This window comes from Mastacembelus armatus, chromosome 4 (genome assembly GCF_900324485.2).
Source record: "Mastacembelus armatus chromosome 4, fMasArm1.2, whole genome shotgun sequence".
NCBI lineage: Eukaryota > Metazoa > Chordata > Actinopteri > Synbranchiformes > Mastacembelidae > Mastacembelus > Mastacembelus armatus.
The window spans coordinates 10,791,319-10,808,254 of record NC_046636.1 but is presented as its reverse complement, the minus strand read 5'-3'; the positions used below and the strand labels follow the sequence as shown (position 1 = coordinate 10,808,254).

Here is a 16,936-nt window from a genome sequence, read left to right as displayed (position 1 = left end):
TTGCCACTGCAGTAGGTATCAGATATTAAACCTGACATTTAAAATAAGGAACTCATCTAATCTTTCATCAATGACACTTCCATGTGTTAGCTGGTACTTTGGCGAACTTGGCCTATCACACAACACTACTAATGCACTTTTTCTAATTTAAGCAGCAAGGGCTAATGTGAGTGAAATTTACCTGCTGGACTCTATACCTACCTATACCTATACCTAAAGCAGAACAGTTTAGATTAACACCACATATTTTGACTTTTAATGTATTCTTTTTACTGTCTAATCAAAGGAGGACTAGTGTAGTAGTAAATAAAAACACAGTTGGCATCTTATTAAAGGATCCATGGTGCTTCTGGTGATGTGCCATTAAGGCTCCATGTGACATCTTAACAACTTGTGCTTGCGGTGACGTCCTCCCGTGTGGCCTGGCTTCCTTGAGGCCAGTCAGAATGAATGGGCCTTTAGTACCTTAACTAAATAACTTTAACAGCATGTTCCCTGAAAGCAATTCAGTGGAAAAGGTTACGGATCCAGCCAACACTATTAAAAAACATATTCACGACAATATAGACACTCTAAAAGCACTGATAATGCCTATAGCATATATACAGAAATGTAGTATCTTCCTCTGCTTCCAGCCTCTACTGTTATTCCATCGTGAAAATCTAACCTCAATTTGAAAACTTTCAAGGTAAATCCCCACTTATATTAAAGACCATTGAAAGATAGCATGGCCTACTTTCTTCCAGCATAAATCTGCAAACTTCAATGACTGGATTTCATTTTCTTTTTTATTGATAATTCTATGAGGTTCACATAACAAACCACGTTTTATATTCATTAAAAAATAACATATTTAAAACATCTTACTTTACATCATACATAAACATGTTTTTCTCTTTTGCACAGCAAAGATATGACATTTATGTTTCAGACAACATACCAACAAACATATTATGTACATGTAATCAACACAACTGTGCAAAAATAAAGTAAATGAACAGGCAGTTACAGAAGCGCCATAACAGGAAAATTAAGGGTGCCTGTTTAGACCCACTGAACCACAAAAGCAAAACGTACTTTATAAACGGAATGGTCTTTTCGATCATGACGGGCAAAGATGCCATTTTTAAGAGACAAAAACATTAGGTAAACAAGCTTGAGGCTGCAACAAATCCTCTTAAATAAAAGAGATGGAATTAGTGCCATGCGTCCTGGGGCGCACTAGGATTTTGTCGGTTAAACCATCGCTCAAACAGACATGCACTTGCTTTTGTTTGTGTTTACACAGTCTTAAAATATCATTCAGTAGTCAAACTGTGTGTCAGTGTGCGGTAATTGTCCCAGAACCAGATCTTTTCTGGATCATCTCAATTAGCCGTGGAGGCACAGATGAAACACTTTCCAACGTAAGGTTGACGACAGAGGAAATGTTTCTTGAAGAGACATGGCTCAACTAAACGATGTGTCCAAAAATGCCTGAAGTTTTTCAGGCAATTTCCTGCACCTTTACCTCCTCGAACCCGTTAGTGATTGGAAGGGGCTCATGGTTGCTCTCTATGGAGGACTCACTGCCCGTACTCTCTCCGGAAAGCAGTCTGGTGACTCTGAGGTCAGATTTCAGTGTCTGCACATCATTTCCTATGCTCATTTCTCCCAAGTCATTAATAATCTGAGTCAACTCCTGTTTACCGTTGGCAACACAATCATCGTCGGTGTCCAGAATGTCCTCACACTCAAAGTGCATCGCTTTCTCCTCCTCCTCTTCCCCTACCAAGTCCTCTGTGATAGAGCCCAGCTTCGGCGCGCTCCGGCTGCGCTCCACCGGAGGTTTGTAGTAACACTGTCCGTTCAGCAGCTTCCTGAGGGGGACCAGCGGGATGGTTTGCTCCCCTATGAGTTGCTGCTGCTGGTGCCTGGCATCGTCCCTACGTTTAAGTCTTTTGAACTCTGCCAGGGCTGTTGCCGAGGTCTGGTACAGCAGCAGAGCCATGGCCTTCGCCTTCTCTGGCTTGGACACCAGTACTGCGTGGCAGCGCAGCATCACGGCTTTGTGCTTCATCTCGTGCCTGTAAATCCAAGCGAAAACCTTGGGAAGCCTCGGATCCGCGACGCAGTAGGTTACCCGGTGAAGCAAGTACAAGTGTCCCGGCCTCCTGGCCTTGTCATCGACATGCACCATCCGGATGCCCTGCGAGCTGATAGTCAGCCTCATCTTGGTGCCGTTCTTGCCCATCTCACTTTTGCTCCAGATCTTGCTGACCGCTACGTCTGTGCAGCCGTCTCCTTTAGACTGGATGGTAGTGGCATTCCCCAGGTAGAGCACAGTGTACGTGGGGTCCTCACTTGTGATCTTTACCTTTTTCCTCTTTGACTTGAACATGCTGCCCACCCTGTTGAGCGCGCTCTCGGGGCAGGACTTGGCGAAGGACGTGAGCGCAGAGTAGTTGAGACTCACCGCATAACCCTTCTGCTTTGACTGCTTGTCTTCTTCAATCAGGTCAAACTTATTTTTCTTCCAAGGCAGCATTTTATTTCTGGTTCGAGTCAGCGACAACACTGGGAGAGAAAGGGAAAAAAAAACTTTTTAATACTTCTAAAACCTAGAAGTGCTTCTTGTCTATCAGGTCATTTATGAGCTCCCGTATGAGAAGTGAACGCAAAGACACCGTACTTCATCTGGCCATCTCTTGAAGTACTCTTGCCCATGGTGGTGGATAGACTCCTGTCTAATTGTAGTGCCGAGTCCAAACTGCTGAAGCAAGACGCGCTTCGTGGTTTATATACAGGGAGAATCCATTTCAGTGTGAATGTAGGGGGGGACTGAACCAAATGAGAACAGAGCTGTATATTGATTTGTGTTTGTGTTCATTGATAGAAAACTCTCACGTTTGCCTACTTTTTTCCAAATGGATACAGCATAATTTGGAAAACACATAGTATTAAGTTTAGTAATCGTAATGATAAAAACACGTTAACACATTACAATGGCATTTAATAACAGAGTATAGGCCTTTATAAAAATGCAATACCTTTAAAAAAAACATTTGAATTCAGTAAGGAATATTCGAGTGATGTCCTAAAAGCTAAAAATATAAAGCCTGTCATTTCAAATAAAATATTAAATGATACTAAGGAAGCAGATATTTCAATTTATTTAAGAATAACTGACTGTGATTTTGCACTTTTAGGTCTTGAGTATAATTTGGTTGCCAAATTGCCCTACAAAATAGTAAAAAACGTCTACATATTGGGTCTCAATTTCTAAGTTATGTTTTAAAAATTAATCTTCCGTTTTAGTATTAAAAAATTGTTTAATCTGTAATTGAAGGTGAATGTTCACTTTGCAAATAAAATCAACAATCTCGTACATAAAATGTCAATAGAAAACTAACAGTGGAAATAAGGTGGATTGAATTGTTTAAAGTAAGATTGGGATAATAAAGTAGATAGTATATATCCAGCCAAATACTTGCCGTGTTGATGTCAGTTCATAACTGTTTTCTTTTCTATTGTAAAGTTGTTGTTTAATACTGCCATCCTCCGGTTCAGATTGGAAGCGCGTCCGTGTGATGACCGAACAGGATTACGTTGTTATTTTGCATAATATCAAACTTTCCTGTATTATAGTTTAAAATTGTGCTATATTTTTGAGGATGGTAGGAAATACAATTCATTTATTTGACTGTAAAACTGACTTGTTAGCATGAGGAACAAATGTTGGTACAGTCCCATTATCTTCAGGACACATTTAATAGCTGGACAGACACATGGACTGTACCATAGCTACGTTGTAATCTATGCTTACAATAAAGCATATATTACGTCGACATTTAGGCATTAATTATTAAAATACGATATGTTAAACGTTATCGATTTAAAGTAAACATATATTTTATTTACTGAGTAGCTAATATAGATTGTTGGGATATTTGTCACTCTATTAGTTTTACCCACTTCCGGCTTCTTAGACAACAACGTAGTTTGTGGCCTCCACATGGGACACAGTAACGCTAGTCAGTGACAAGCAGCGCTTTAGCACGCTGCATTAGTAGCACACTGCGGTGTTTTGTGTGAAGTGTCAGGAGTTAGCATGGGAAAGAAGAGGACAGGAGGACTGGGCAGAGCTCTGATCAAGGAGCGACTCCAGGCAGGGCGAGTTAACAAGAGAGGCGACTCCTGGGTATGACATGACATCAGCTATCGTTAGCTTTTATCATAGATGGTAGCTCAGTTACTGTTCATAATGCATTATTATGTTGTTTATGATACATTTATTATTACCGTTTTTGTCGTCGTAACTCAGTTACTAGCATAGAGTGCATGTAAGAATCGTCATTACCCGCAGGCTTCGGCAGGGCTGCTTGTACTATGCCTCGCCAAACCTCTTATTTTGTTGTTGCTTTGCTTGTTAGAAAAACGAAGTTCATAATAGAATCTTTGGGTAAATTCGTCGTGGTGATGAGTCATAGATGTGATACTTTCTCAAAGATGTCAGAGCTGCTGCTGTTACAGTTTGTTTTGAGACAGGTCGAACATACACAGTGCTATAAGGGCTATTTAAGCAGGAGTTAAAATAAGTGTTAATGGCAGTTACCAACTTAATAGGGTGTTATTTTTCTGCAGTCCTCACTGTAAGAGTGGTTTAGGCCTTATTTGAGCTTTTTTTCCCCCCACATATCCAGCTCCACACCAGTGAACTGAATGATGGCTATGACTGGGGAAGACTCAACCTGCAGTCAGTGACAGAGCAGAGCTCCATGGATGATTTTCTCGCCACTGCTGAACTGGCAGGAACAGAGTTTGTTGCAGGTAAGTGAATCAACTCATGTTCAGTTATTAGCCTATACGTTGTAGCCAAACAATGTCAGTAATTATCATCTGCCAAGCTTGCTCTATTTCAGGCTTTGTAAACTAAATCTATTTAAATCTTGATGCCAGATATTGGAGTTTCTTAGCTTTTAAACCAAATTTATATTGATCACTTCACAGGGTAGTATGTCTTTTGTATGTATATGCGTGTGTAGGTGTTGTATTGAGTTGTGTCTCAATGTATTGCAGGGACCTGACTGCTTAAAAGAGCAGAAATGATTTTTGGTACTATTTTGGAGGAACTTGGATTTTGGAAGCCACTTTTGGAAAGCCTACTCTTTAAAATATCATGGCGTCATCCGCTTTACCTCTGTCCATTGTTGTCTTTGACTATTTCTTTTGTCTTTTTTTTTTTTTTTCTTTTTTTTTTTTAGAGAAACTCAATATCAGATTTGTACCTCCAGAAGCTAGAGCAGGCTTATTAACAGCTGAGGAAAAAATCAAGCTGAAGAAGCTGCATGAAGCAAACAAGCAGCTCCTCAGAATTCCTCGTCGGCAAGTAGAACACGTCCATTCAGTTTAATACAATTCCAATATATTTAGCAATTTTTAAGTTTTGTGATATTCCTGTCTTTATTTTTAGGCCCCACTGGGATGACAGCACTAGTGCAGAAGCTCTTCAACAGGCAGAGAAAGACAACTTTTTGGAGTGGAGGCGGGAACTTGCACAGTGTGTAATAGTCTATATTTTTAAGTCATGTATGCTCTTATGAAGCAGTAGTGTTATCCAGTGCTTATTGTTACATTTTTTTTCCAAGTCAAAAATTTTAGACAAATTCACCATTTGTACATTTTTGTGATAGGTGGCTAATCTAACATTTGTGTTGGATTATCAGGTGTCAATAATCTAACCACATATATTATTTCCTAAGACTGGAAGAAGAACAGAAACTAATTCTCACACCATTTGAGAGAAATCTTGAATTCTGGCGGCAGCTGTGGAGAGTCATCGAGAGGAGGTAGAGACAAAAACTTAAACAAAAAACTGAAACCTAAAGAGGAACATTGTATCATGTGATGATTAATGCAACATGATTGATTTATGATTAAGCAAGACTGTTTTTATGTTTTCTTGTAGTGACATTATTGTTCAAATAGTTGATGCCAGAAATCCTCTGCTGTTCAGATGCCCTGACCTGGTAAGAACTTTAGTTGTTCAGAGGGGAAGGAGATGACATTGACAATTATCCCTGCATCAAGATAAATATATACAGAGTGCTGATTGTCTTGCACATTTTTACTATTTGTACTATTTGAAATACTGCATTGAATGAACTTAACATTTGAATGAAAGAAGTGCATCTTCTTTCTTCCTCCAGGAGTCATATGTAAAGGAGGTGTCGAAGGATAAGGTGAACATGCTGCTGGTGAACAAAGCAGACCTGCTGACCAGGGAGCAGAGACGAGCCTGGGCCAGAGACTTTGAGAAAGACGGGCTGAGGGCAGCTTTTTGGTCTGCCCTGGCTGAGAGCCACAGACTGGATGCAGAGGACAAGGTGAGGAGATGGAGGTTTAATGAGCTGTACACTGAATGTGACCTGTAGATTATACTCTGCGTTAATACATTTACAGTATATTCTTTGAGATCATGTAACTAGGTAATTTTTGTCTGCTGGGGAGGTGGATCAGTTTGTAATTTGAAATTGTTCTAGAGAGATCTTTGGGAGTTATTTCTCATGTTCAGACTTGATCCTTATGTAAACTCAGAAATAATAATAGCAAATTTCTGTCCCCACAGGGTATGGAGGTGGAGGATCCAGAGTGTGCAGAGAGTGACCCAGAAGAGCAAGGACAGCTAGACAATGATGACTTGAACCAAAACAGAGCTGATGGAGGGGATGTGAAGGCAGAGGAGGAGGATGAAGAGGGCCAACAGAGTGGTATAGACGAGGAGCAGCAGGAAAAGATAATTGTAGATGATGAGGAGTGGTACACCTGCTCAGAAGATGAGGACGAAGAGGAAGCTAGGACTTTTGGTTCCTGCAGTGAATCCTTATTCCACAACTCCAGCCGACTGCTGCACAGGGATGAGCTTTTGGACATGTTTAGGTCTGTTCACAATGGGTCCCGGTGTAAAGAAGGACAACTGACAGTAGGACTGGTGGGTAAAAATTATTGCTCTGGTGCATCTAATGTTGACATATATGTTAATGTCTTAATGTTTTGCAATGTTCTGTTCTTGTTTTTGCTGATAAAAATAGTCTCTAACATGCCACTGTCTTAACATTAATGGGTTGAACCGTATGTGGGAAAGCCTTATACTTGCTGCTAATATGCAGCAAGATTGTGGTCATTAAATGTGTAGTGTGTGTGTGAAGACATCTCATAAATGTAAATAATCCTTTTTCATAACGTATTGATGTAATAGGTTGGATATCCTAACGTGGGAAAGAGTTCCACCATTAACACTATTCTAAGGAACAAGAAGGTCTCGGTTTCTGCCACTCCTGGACACACAAAACACTTTCAGGTACAGCACTACAGTCTTAACCTCTACACACGATTTTCATGTGATGGATTTCATCCGCAGAAAGCCTGAGATGTGTTTTGTTTTGTTTGTTTGTTTTTTTGTGGCTTATAGACTCTGTATGTGGAGTCAGGCCTGTGCCTCTGTGACTGCCCAGGCCTGGTGATGCCTTCCTTTGTTTCTACCAAAGCTGAGATGATTTGCTGTGGGATTCTACCCATTGACCAAATGAGAGACCATGTGCCTGCAGTGTCTCTTATATCCTTTACATATTTTCATTTTTAAAATGTAAGAATTAACATGCCTGAGATATCAGGCCCAATATATTTAATTTTCAGCCTAGTAGTCATTGTGATCGTGGTTACATTTTTCTCAGTTTCTCAAAATTTTGTAACTTCATGCATTACTTGGATGCTTACTGTCATTAGGTCCTTAACAGAATTGGCACATATGTCAGACAATACCACGACATGTATTGGAAGGCACCTATGGCATCAACATCATCCGACCACGAGAAGATGAAGACCCTGACAGGCCCCCCACCTCTGAGGAGCTGCTGATGGCGTATGGATGTGAGACCAACAGATGTTTATAGAGTGTTCCTAAAGGCATTTATTAGCAACAGGACACACACACAGGATATAACTCTGGGTGGACGTAACCTATGGCAAAGATTATTTTTTTTCGTGTCTCGCACTACATAAAATCTGCTTGTTTTATTTTTTGTTTTTCCTCAGACATGAGAGGCTTTATGACATCACATGGCCAGCCTGATCAGTCCAGATCAGCCCGGTACATCCTGAAGGATTATGTCAGTGTAAGTTCCAGCACTGGCTCAGATTGAAAATGTTTGACTTGCAAATAAAGTTGTATTACATATGCAGTATTAAATACCAGCTGAGAAAGTATAAGAAGTTTTGATTCCATTTTTGGATTTGGACAGTTGAGGCTATACCATTTATATATTTTACATGTGCATCCTGAGTCAAGCTTTGTCTCTCTAACACTCTTCTTAACAATGTTGACTTCATACAGGGAAAGCTTCTGTACTGTCATCCTCCTCCACATATTAAAGCTGAAGACTTCCAGCCTCAACACAAAAATTTCCAGAAGAGAGAGTCAGACAACTCTGACATTTCCACAATAACAAACAAACAGAAAATCAAGAGAATCGAAAATGTGGTTGACAAGAACTTCTTCCATCAGGTACACATACATCCACTGTCTGGTTATCAAGGGAAAGTCATGAATAGTAATTCTAAATTTTCAGGAAATCAAAAGCATATATGGAAGTATGGCTGGATATAAAATGAAGAGTTTTTTTGTATTGATGGGATATGTGTTTTTAGGAGAATGTGCGGGCACTCTCCAAAGGAGTTCAGTCTGTCATGGGCTACAAACCAGGCAGTGGACCTGTCAACCCAGGCGCAGCGGAATCGGAGGTGGTGATGGGAAAACCATGGAAAAAGCATGGCAACAGAAACAAGAAGGAGAAAGTACGCAGGCTTAACAAGCATCTGGATGCCTGACAAAGATCTGAAATCGAAACAATTTAACCTTCAGATCATTTCAACTGAAATGGACAAAAACCAACATACAACTGGCACATGATTCCAAGGGAATTATTGCTGAGTAATATCTGTAGGCATAGATTAAGGCCTCTTAACTCTGTGGGCATGGAAAGGTCAGGTCATGTTGATATGAATTAATGACGAGCATAATCTGGCATATACTACTTTGGTTTGAACATTATAATTGTGCAATGCATTCCATCATCTGGATCATCAGCAGATATCACCACACTTTTGACTCAACATTTCAGTGTTAAATTTATAAAAACTGAAAAAAGGTTTCACATCAGACTTAATTAACTGAATTACTGTATTTTGGATACAGCTTTTTATCACATACAATTATGATAAATGTAATCAGATGGATTATAAAATAAAATGACTTGATTTTATGCGTGTTGCGTCTATCTCATTTACAAGAGATTATCTCTGGTTACTTTTTGACAGTGAAATGGTAAAAAGTGTTTCTATCTGATGATGTCTAAATTATCTGCATACCTCAAATCATTTGGGACATATTTAAAAAAAACAACCCAGATTCAAACCCTCTGTAAAGAACGTTGCATTATCTCAAAATTAGCCTGCAAAAGCGATACTGCTGCAGCTACTTTCCCACACCAAAGACTATTAGTAGGGTTTATCACAGGTGAGCTCCTCCCTGAAACAATGCAAGCCCTTCCTGTGCCTGATGAGTTGCACGGTAGGATCGCTGCACGGATGAATTTCTTTTTAGTGACATAGAATGTAAAAGTGTAGAAGATGAATATGGGGACACGTCCATTGATCGGGGATGATTCCACCAGTGGGAAATCAAACAATCTCTTCTCTGATCTGCTTGATTTTTGCATCGGCTCAGTCGCCACCTGTTCCTCTCTAGACGCAGACAAACTCTGCGTCCCCGTCGGTCTCTGCGCTCTTTCTGCGCTCCTTTTACTGTTGTCTTACCTTGTGTGAGTACTTTTTGTTTAATCAACCACGCTAGTAGTCTATTGTGAATGCTCTGGTTTTAATTTTTTTTTTTTTTTTTTGCTTAAATGTGTAAGGCTCGTCCCTCAGAGACGCAAATTTCAGGTCGAAAATCCAGGAGAAACTCTCCTTTTCTTCTACTGCTTCGTGGGTAACTTGTGCAGTACAACTGGGGCCATTCTGTCAAGACAACTGCGTATACAGGTAGTATACCTTCAATTTATAGTGCTTTATACCTTTTGCAAGAGCAAATAACTTATTTCTGCGTCCACCTCTGTAGATTTTAATGGGTGCGTTTGCTGCTGGTTTGGATGCTGTCGGTTGCATGACCTGCTGTTTCCCAGTCTTCCTGTACTGGAACTCACAGACAGGTATTTAGAGGTTTGGAGCCATATCACAATAATGTAGACTTCCCATTTCCAATACTCTCAGTGTTCAAAGAAAAGCGCAAAAAGGCAGAATAGGTGTTTTCATATTAGCCCTCAGAAGGCCAAACCTTTTAGGCAAAAAAAAAAAAAATGTAAGGAGACTTATTGAACTTCTACAGATAGCTAAACAAAATGACCTGCACACCTGTCACAACCTACAACTATTTCCAAGTGCATGTGTTCTTCCTCAGAAAGGAGGCTAAGGATGATGAGGAAGCGCAGAAGACAGCACTTCCTTGCGGTGTGTGTCCTGATGGCATTTGCAGGAGGATTCGCAAAGTTGGGTGTCAACCACCGCTCGGCCGATGAGCCTCACATCAGGAGGAGACTGCTGCATGTCATCCTCCAAGTAAACAAAAGCCATCACTGTGGTCGTTTGGAGGATTTTGATAGCTAATGTAGTTGCACAGAGAGTTGGTTTGAAATTTACATATTTCAATATATCCAGTCTATCCAAATTGCTAAAAGATTCATTTGCCATACTTTCTGTTGCATCTAATATTCTAACACCCTAAAACGGTTCTTTTAACAGGATAACACTGAAGTCCTGGGTTACATACTTGGCTTGATATCTTTTGTCATCGCCTGTACCTCCAGGTTCCCTGCACTCTGCAGAGCTGTAAGTGAAAACTGTATCATAACATGAATGTTTTAGTGTCAGAGCCCTTCAACTTTGATTTCATTCATTAATGCTTTTTTCCATAATTGTCTGAAGAATGAGTCAGTTTTAAGGGATTTGCTTTTTACTTTAGTACAAAGGACAGATGTTGAGCTGGGCATCCATGCTCTCTGGACTGCTGTGCTCACTAGCTGGTGTCCTCTACGCTGCTGCCCTTCTCGTCTGTGACACTCAGTTTCAGTTTCTTCTGGAAGTCATGCCATGGCTTTTGTCGGCAATATCTGGTGCTGCTCTGAACCTTCTTGTATCCTTCTGTACATCACAGTATCACCGCACCTGTAATTAGTCTCTCAGGCTCAGGATTTCAACTCCAGAATTCAAGTCAAGAAATAACACCCATGCCAAAGTTCATCTTTAAAGTGTAATGTGTTGATCTTTAACCCAGTGCTGTCAGATTCTAGCCATCCACTGGTGCAAGAGAGGAACTAGACAGCACCCTGTGTGGTTTTCTCCAGACAGAGAAAGCCTTTTGGGCAGCTCAGGCATCACCACTGAGGAAGGAGCGGTCATAAAAAAAGACAGAAAACAGCAATTGCTTTCATCAGCACAAGCAAAGGTACGTTGTCATCCTTTATGTTTCAGGTCCTATTGGTTTTCTTGCTGCCTAAGACTCATACTGGTATATTTTTCCACATCTATTGCATGGACAAGGTTATTGTTTGCAGTTACTAGTGTTGATTAAGAAGTCATGATCTTAGTGAGACTTCCTGAAATAAAGAGCTAACTAATTGCCTTACATTTAACATTAAAACATTTAGAAAGAAATATTTCTCATTTATTTGGACGTTTCTGCTCAGATGTGCATATAAGTAAACATAGCAACAGTATGCAGATATTCCTGTGCAAATTTTGACTCCTTTAAGGAGGTTTATCACATCCTGTACTTTTACTGATGCTGTGGCATGAGTTTGAACATTGTCCAATACCTTTTCCTCAAAGATGAAAAATGTCCAGAACAATGCTGAAATGGACTGTTACATGGATGTCAGTGTTCACCCTGCAAGAAAAGTAAGCCAAGAAAACTACAGACCATTTTAAACCTATTTTTTTATTTTTATGTTTCATTTTTGTCATGCAGTTATATATATCTTGAGTGGGCGTGTTTCATTCACAGATATGCCTGAAGGAGGTGATGTCGTCCAGGGAGGAAGTGGTGGACAGGCTTCCTCACTGCACAGTACGAGTCATCAGAGTTGACAGATTCTGCTCTTCAGACACATCCTGTGACTCTTCGTCCGTCAGTTCAGATCTGGAGGTGGGTAGTACTCATTTTCAATACTTACAATAATATTTAACCTGAAGTAGGAACTGCATAATGTCATCTTTCACAAAGATGCAGTACATCTCAATGTAAAGTGTTATTAATATAAATACCTATTGCCCAAATAATTGTCATTAGTGTTTATGGGCCTTTGTTAAACTGTCAATATTATGACATGTCATAATAATAAAAACAAAGGCGGAACTACGAGAACTGATTTCTAGACTGCTGATTTAGTAGCTGCAGTTTCATGGTCCCGGTTTTGTGCATTTTGGCTCACTGTCACACTATTGTGGTTTAATATTAGACTACAATGGAGTAGAACTACTTTTAATGTTATTTGTATGACCTGGGCTTTTGTAGTCAAAATATCTGCTATGAAAAACATATTTTAACAGCCTTGTACACTCCTCTGATTTATTCTTACGTTTGTTTTTCCAGTAAAATCTGAAAGTAGTATTTTACATTTAGACAGTTTTAATCAGTTGTGTAAGAGCAGGCTTAGGTTCTTCAGGCAATTTTTTTTCACATTGTAAAAAAAAAAACAACATGTTTACAGTTTTGCCTATACATATAATACTCATTTATTATATTTTTTGGAAAAGATTTGTCATTTTGCAATATACTGAGGATGAAAACTGGTCTCAACATTGATCTTAGATTTAGTGATCATGAAGTATTGGAGGGGAAGCATGATAGCTGAGTAGTTAGCACTGGGCCCGGGTTCGCAACCCGTCAGGGACCTTTCTGTGTGGAGTTTGCACGTTCTCCCTGTGCTTGCGTGGGTTTTCTCTAGGTACTTTTTTTTCCTCCCAGTCCAAAAACATGCATGTCAGGTTGATTGGTTACTCTAAATTACCCATAGGAGAGTGTGTGTGAGGTTGTTTGTCTCTATGTGGCCCTGTGATGGACTGGTGACCTGCCTTTCACCCAGAGAGAGCTGGGATATGCTCCAGCAGGTAGATAATGCATGCAAGGATGGATGGAGAGATAATGGATGGAAGTGTTGGAATAAATAAAACTGTGTGTGTAGTTTTTAAATTGTACCATTAGGTGGTGACAGCATATTGACATATTGTGTGGTGCACAACTGGTGAAAGGTGTTTCCCTGCTGTTGCCTTGTCATATCACTGTGTGAACCACTGTAATGACTTGAATGTGTTCTTTTTTTTCCTGTTTATATGGGCTTATGTAATGGATGCTAGACGATATGTATTTTAACTTTCTTCTACAGTGTGAGGTTGTGACCAAAATTAGCTATTGGCTATATAGCAACTGTTTTTGTAGGACAAGTCCCATTTATATGATCTCAGCCTCTCTGAAAAATAGGGTTTAAGTTTTCAAGAGGAGTTAAATTACAAGCTTTTCCTCTCCAGGTCTTCCTACTTGCTATTTTGGAATTAACAGACATTATCGCTCAGTGTCTGATGTTTAATCCTTAATACACAGAACTCCAAATGTGTTCAAGTCTATCAGATTAAACTTCCCCTTTTTATCTACCTTCCCTCTGCAATAAACCACAAGGTTACCCAATTGTAAAATGCTTCAAAGCATACCTAGGCCATAATGGACTAGACCACAATGCTAGTGAAGTATTTAGAAGTATTTATAGATAACTTGAATTCATGTTTTTTTTTCTTCTTCTTTTCATAATAACCCCATAATTACCAATCCTAATAAAACCACATGACATGCATCGTCTGCTGCCTGCCTAAACCGAGCAGCCAGAGTCATTGTAGTCAACAGCTTGTCTATTGTGCTGTGTGTTTCTTGGATGTTTCTGCTGAGTGCCAGTTCTTCGCTGGGGTGGGGAGTTGGCTGACTGGTGTGTGAGGGGTGGAATTGTTTGAGATTTGCCTTGTGGCCCAATTGTTCTGCTGTAAAGGATTTTTGATTAAAGACCAAAAACTGGGCTGGGCCTGTCTGCGTAGGAAGTCATGTAGATTCTTGTATAATGCCCAATGGCCGGAATTTAACTGTGTGTGAACACAACTTTTTATATTGTAGGAATGTTGTTGATTCAATTATATACATACAACAATAGTCATTAAAGCAATAAAATGAACTGCCACGATCTCTAACAACAAACATCCAGTTTTGAACAGGGCCAGGATTATGGCCAAGGATTAGAAAAAGTGATAAATATTTCTGCATTCTGAAAATGGTTAAGTATGATTGAGAAGTGCTAGATAAAAGGTATTTGAAGCTCGGATACAGCTGATTTGTTAGTAAACCACAGCCTCTGTGAGCAAAACACACCCATTAATGACAAAAGCATCATTTTGATCACACATAGATCTTCATCAGGTCACTGTGGTGTGGTAGACACACCCTAACATACATGTTTTATAAAAACACTGTAAAGTGTGTTTTTTTTTTTTTTTTTTTTTTTTTGTTAACCATTGTGAGCACATAACTGTATTAAGTTTTTTTTAAACCTCAAGGATACACGTAACACATTTTGGTAATTAATGGTGAATACAGAGTTTACAAAAAACTCCACAGGGACCTTTTTAATAAATTATTTTAGAGCACAATGATTTTTAATTTGTCTCCAAGGTTAGAATAAGTAATATTTGCTATGCAGATCACTCTGTATAGTATACCATTCTATAGTTAGAATATGACAAAATCCTTTTGCTGTAATTCTCTATGATAATACTGTGACCTGTCTGTAATTTCCAGTGGGATTTTGAAGAGGCAAATGCCCAGTGGAGAGAACCAACAGCACAACAACAGGAAGGGGATAAGTTCCCCCTACAAGAGTGGCCAGAAAACCCTAAACTCTTTAACTTCTGTGTCACATCTGGATTATCACAGAAAACACTGTCTGTCACAGGAGAGGGTCAGAGTGTTTTTGCTCTAAGTTGTGAAAAATGACAAAGAAATATTATTCTCAGTTAATAATGTGTTAGATATACACTCTGTGCTTTAAACGTAGGATTGGTGATTTCTTTCAGAAGCATTTCTGTTACATTTCTTTAATTTGTGATAGGTAATAAAAGCTGCAAATAATGACCAGTGGTCTCCGTTGAGTTTATGCACTTCTTTGCAGTTAATAGCTAATGTGTGTGTAATAAAGTGTAACCTTAATTGATCAGTAGTGGTAAAATGATGATGAGGTTGCAAGGTTTTAATAGTGGATGTTTTACTATATGTATGCTGTTCAGTTGTACTGTAGCTGTTTATCAGTGCAGAACAGTAGCTATACTTACTGTCAAAACTCTGCCCTGACTGCATTCATCATCAAACTGTCTGAGAACTCAAATCTCTTAGGAAAGTTTACGGAAAAGACTTCCCCTAATATAACAATATTGCTCCCTTGCTGCTTTGCAAGGTTATTGGGTTATATCCTGTATTTTGCTAGTCGACCTGGGTTATCAGGGCTGGACAGGGAAAAGGGCCGACAGAGCAGATAAGTATCCGACTAGATGGCCAGGGCTTGTCTGTCCTCTCCATCATCCCTCAGACCTCTGTCCATCTGCCTGCTCCAAAGTTTTAAAACGACGATGCTTGAACAACTAACCAGGGCATTTTTATACGAAGGGACATCCTAAGGCCTGATAACGGAACAATACGTAGATTAGCACAAAGTTACTCCTCCCTGTTACATTTCCCCAAGTGACATCTCTGAGACAAATGACTGGGAAACGGCTAATGAAGTGTAACAAAGCAATTGCTGAAATCAACAACAGAAATTCATTCATTCACTTAGCACCTTGTTTGCTTTGTAAGCATGATCCAGTAGGTGGTGAGATAATTCAATAATGTTTATTGAAATTCACCAGCATTAGGATGATATATATATATATATATATATATATTTGGCAACTTTATTTCACTCAATTCCTCTTATATTCTGTAACAGTAACTGTTATGTCTATGTTTGTATGTGATTAATGAACCCAAATTTTCCTTCTGCTCATAAGCCAGTCTAATGTTGCTGATGGATAGTGATGTATCCCATGTGTAGCCTGGTAAGTATGCTTGAAATCTGAGATGCTGAATAGGCTCAATCATTACGCACACAGTACCAGTTTAACTTGAGCTCATGCTGCACAGTATGTTTCCTTAGTTTTACCAGTTTTGATAATACATTAGTCCATTTGATTGTTGTTCACCTGAGAACTTAGACCTGCGAACCACCATGAAAATACGGGTTTCTGCTTTTAATCTGTATTTCCACATGCAATAAAAGATTTGTACTCTGATAACATCAGATGGTATTGTTTCATCTCTGGGCCTGGGTTTTGTCTCCTCTGAGACTGAGTGAAAGGAAAACAAACTGTCCACCCTAAAAAGGGGGAATTCTGTTTGCAGAAGTGTTGAAGAGCAAGGATTAGCACATCTGAAGCAGCAATGGGGAATGGGACTTTCTGTTTTTCTTGGCCCCATATGTCAGTGATCACTCCACTGCAGTGGACATGGAAGACACTAGATGAGTCCACAGAACATTTTGTTTACCTTGCACATTAGCCAGAAGGGGAGGAGGGAGAGGGCAAATTGTGAAGAAATGTCATAAAATCCTGAGTAGTTGCCACTGAATAAGCAAGAAATGAATTTGAAACTGAATGCTTTTACTGAATACTTAGTTGTTACTGGAAAGAAGCACACAAGCAGAGTAATATATAGTTTTATGTTTTTTGATGAAAGGAATCCATTTAAAACGTAACTAGTAATTACAGATAAGTGTAG

The 16,936-nt window shown here is 39.4% G+C and overlaps 3 protein-coding genes across 3 annotated transcripts; 2 read left to right on the top strand and 1 right to left on the bottom strand.

Moving 5' to 3' along the window:
• Nucleotides 1-770: 770 nt before the first annotated feature.
• Nucleotides 771-2,744, bottom strand: fam43a (family with sequence similarity 43 member A). The gene is made up of 2 exons (XM_026323816.2): nt 2,672-2,744; nt 771-2,556 (listed from the first exon to the last, which is right to left on the bottom strand). Coding segments are annotated over exons 1-2 (1,071 nt in total). The 5' UTR covers nt 2,673-2,744; the 3' UTR covers nt 771-1,486.
• A 1,202-nt stretch (nt 2,745-3,946) lies between these two features.
• On the top strand, nt 3,947-9,299 carry lsg1 (large 60S subunit nuclear export GTPase 1). Its single transcript, XM_026323831.2, has 14 exons — nt 3,947-4,180; nt 4,683-4,809; nt 5,244-5,364; nt 5,453-5,539; nt 5,742-5,828; nt 5,948-6,008; nt 6,189-6,365; nt 6,608-6,970; nt 7,238-7,339; nt 7,451-7,594; nt 7,785-7,908; nt 8,074-8,153; nt 8,372-8,542; nt 8,686-9,299. The coding sequence occupies exons 1-14, from the start codon at nt 4,091-4,093 to the stop codon at nt 8,863-8,865; spliced, it is 1,914 nt and encodes a 637-aa protein (XP_026179616.1). The 5' UTR covers nt 3,947-4,090; the 3' UTR covers nt 8,866-9,299.
• Nucleotides 9,300-9,666: 367 nt separating this feature from the next.
• Nucleotides 9,667-15,121, top strand: tmem44 (transmembrane protein 44). Its single transcript, XM_026322890.1, has 10 exons — nt 9,667-9,857; nt 9,951-10,077; nt 10,154-10,244; nt 10,493-10,650; nt 10,834-10,920; nt 11,054-11,224; nt 11,375-11,536; nt 11,920-11,988; nt 12,095-12,235; nt 14,927-15,121. Exons 1-10 carry the CDS (start codon nt 9,667-9,669, stop codon nt 15,119-15,121), a joined length of 1,392 nt encoding a protein of 463 aa, XP_026178675.1.
• Nucleotides 15,122-16,936: the final 1,815 nt, after the last annotated feature.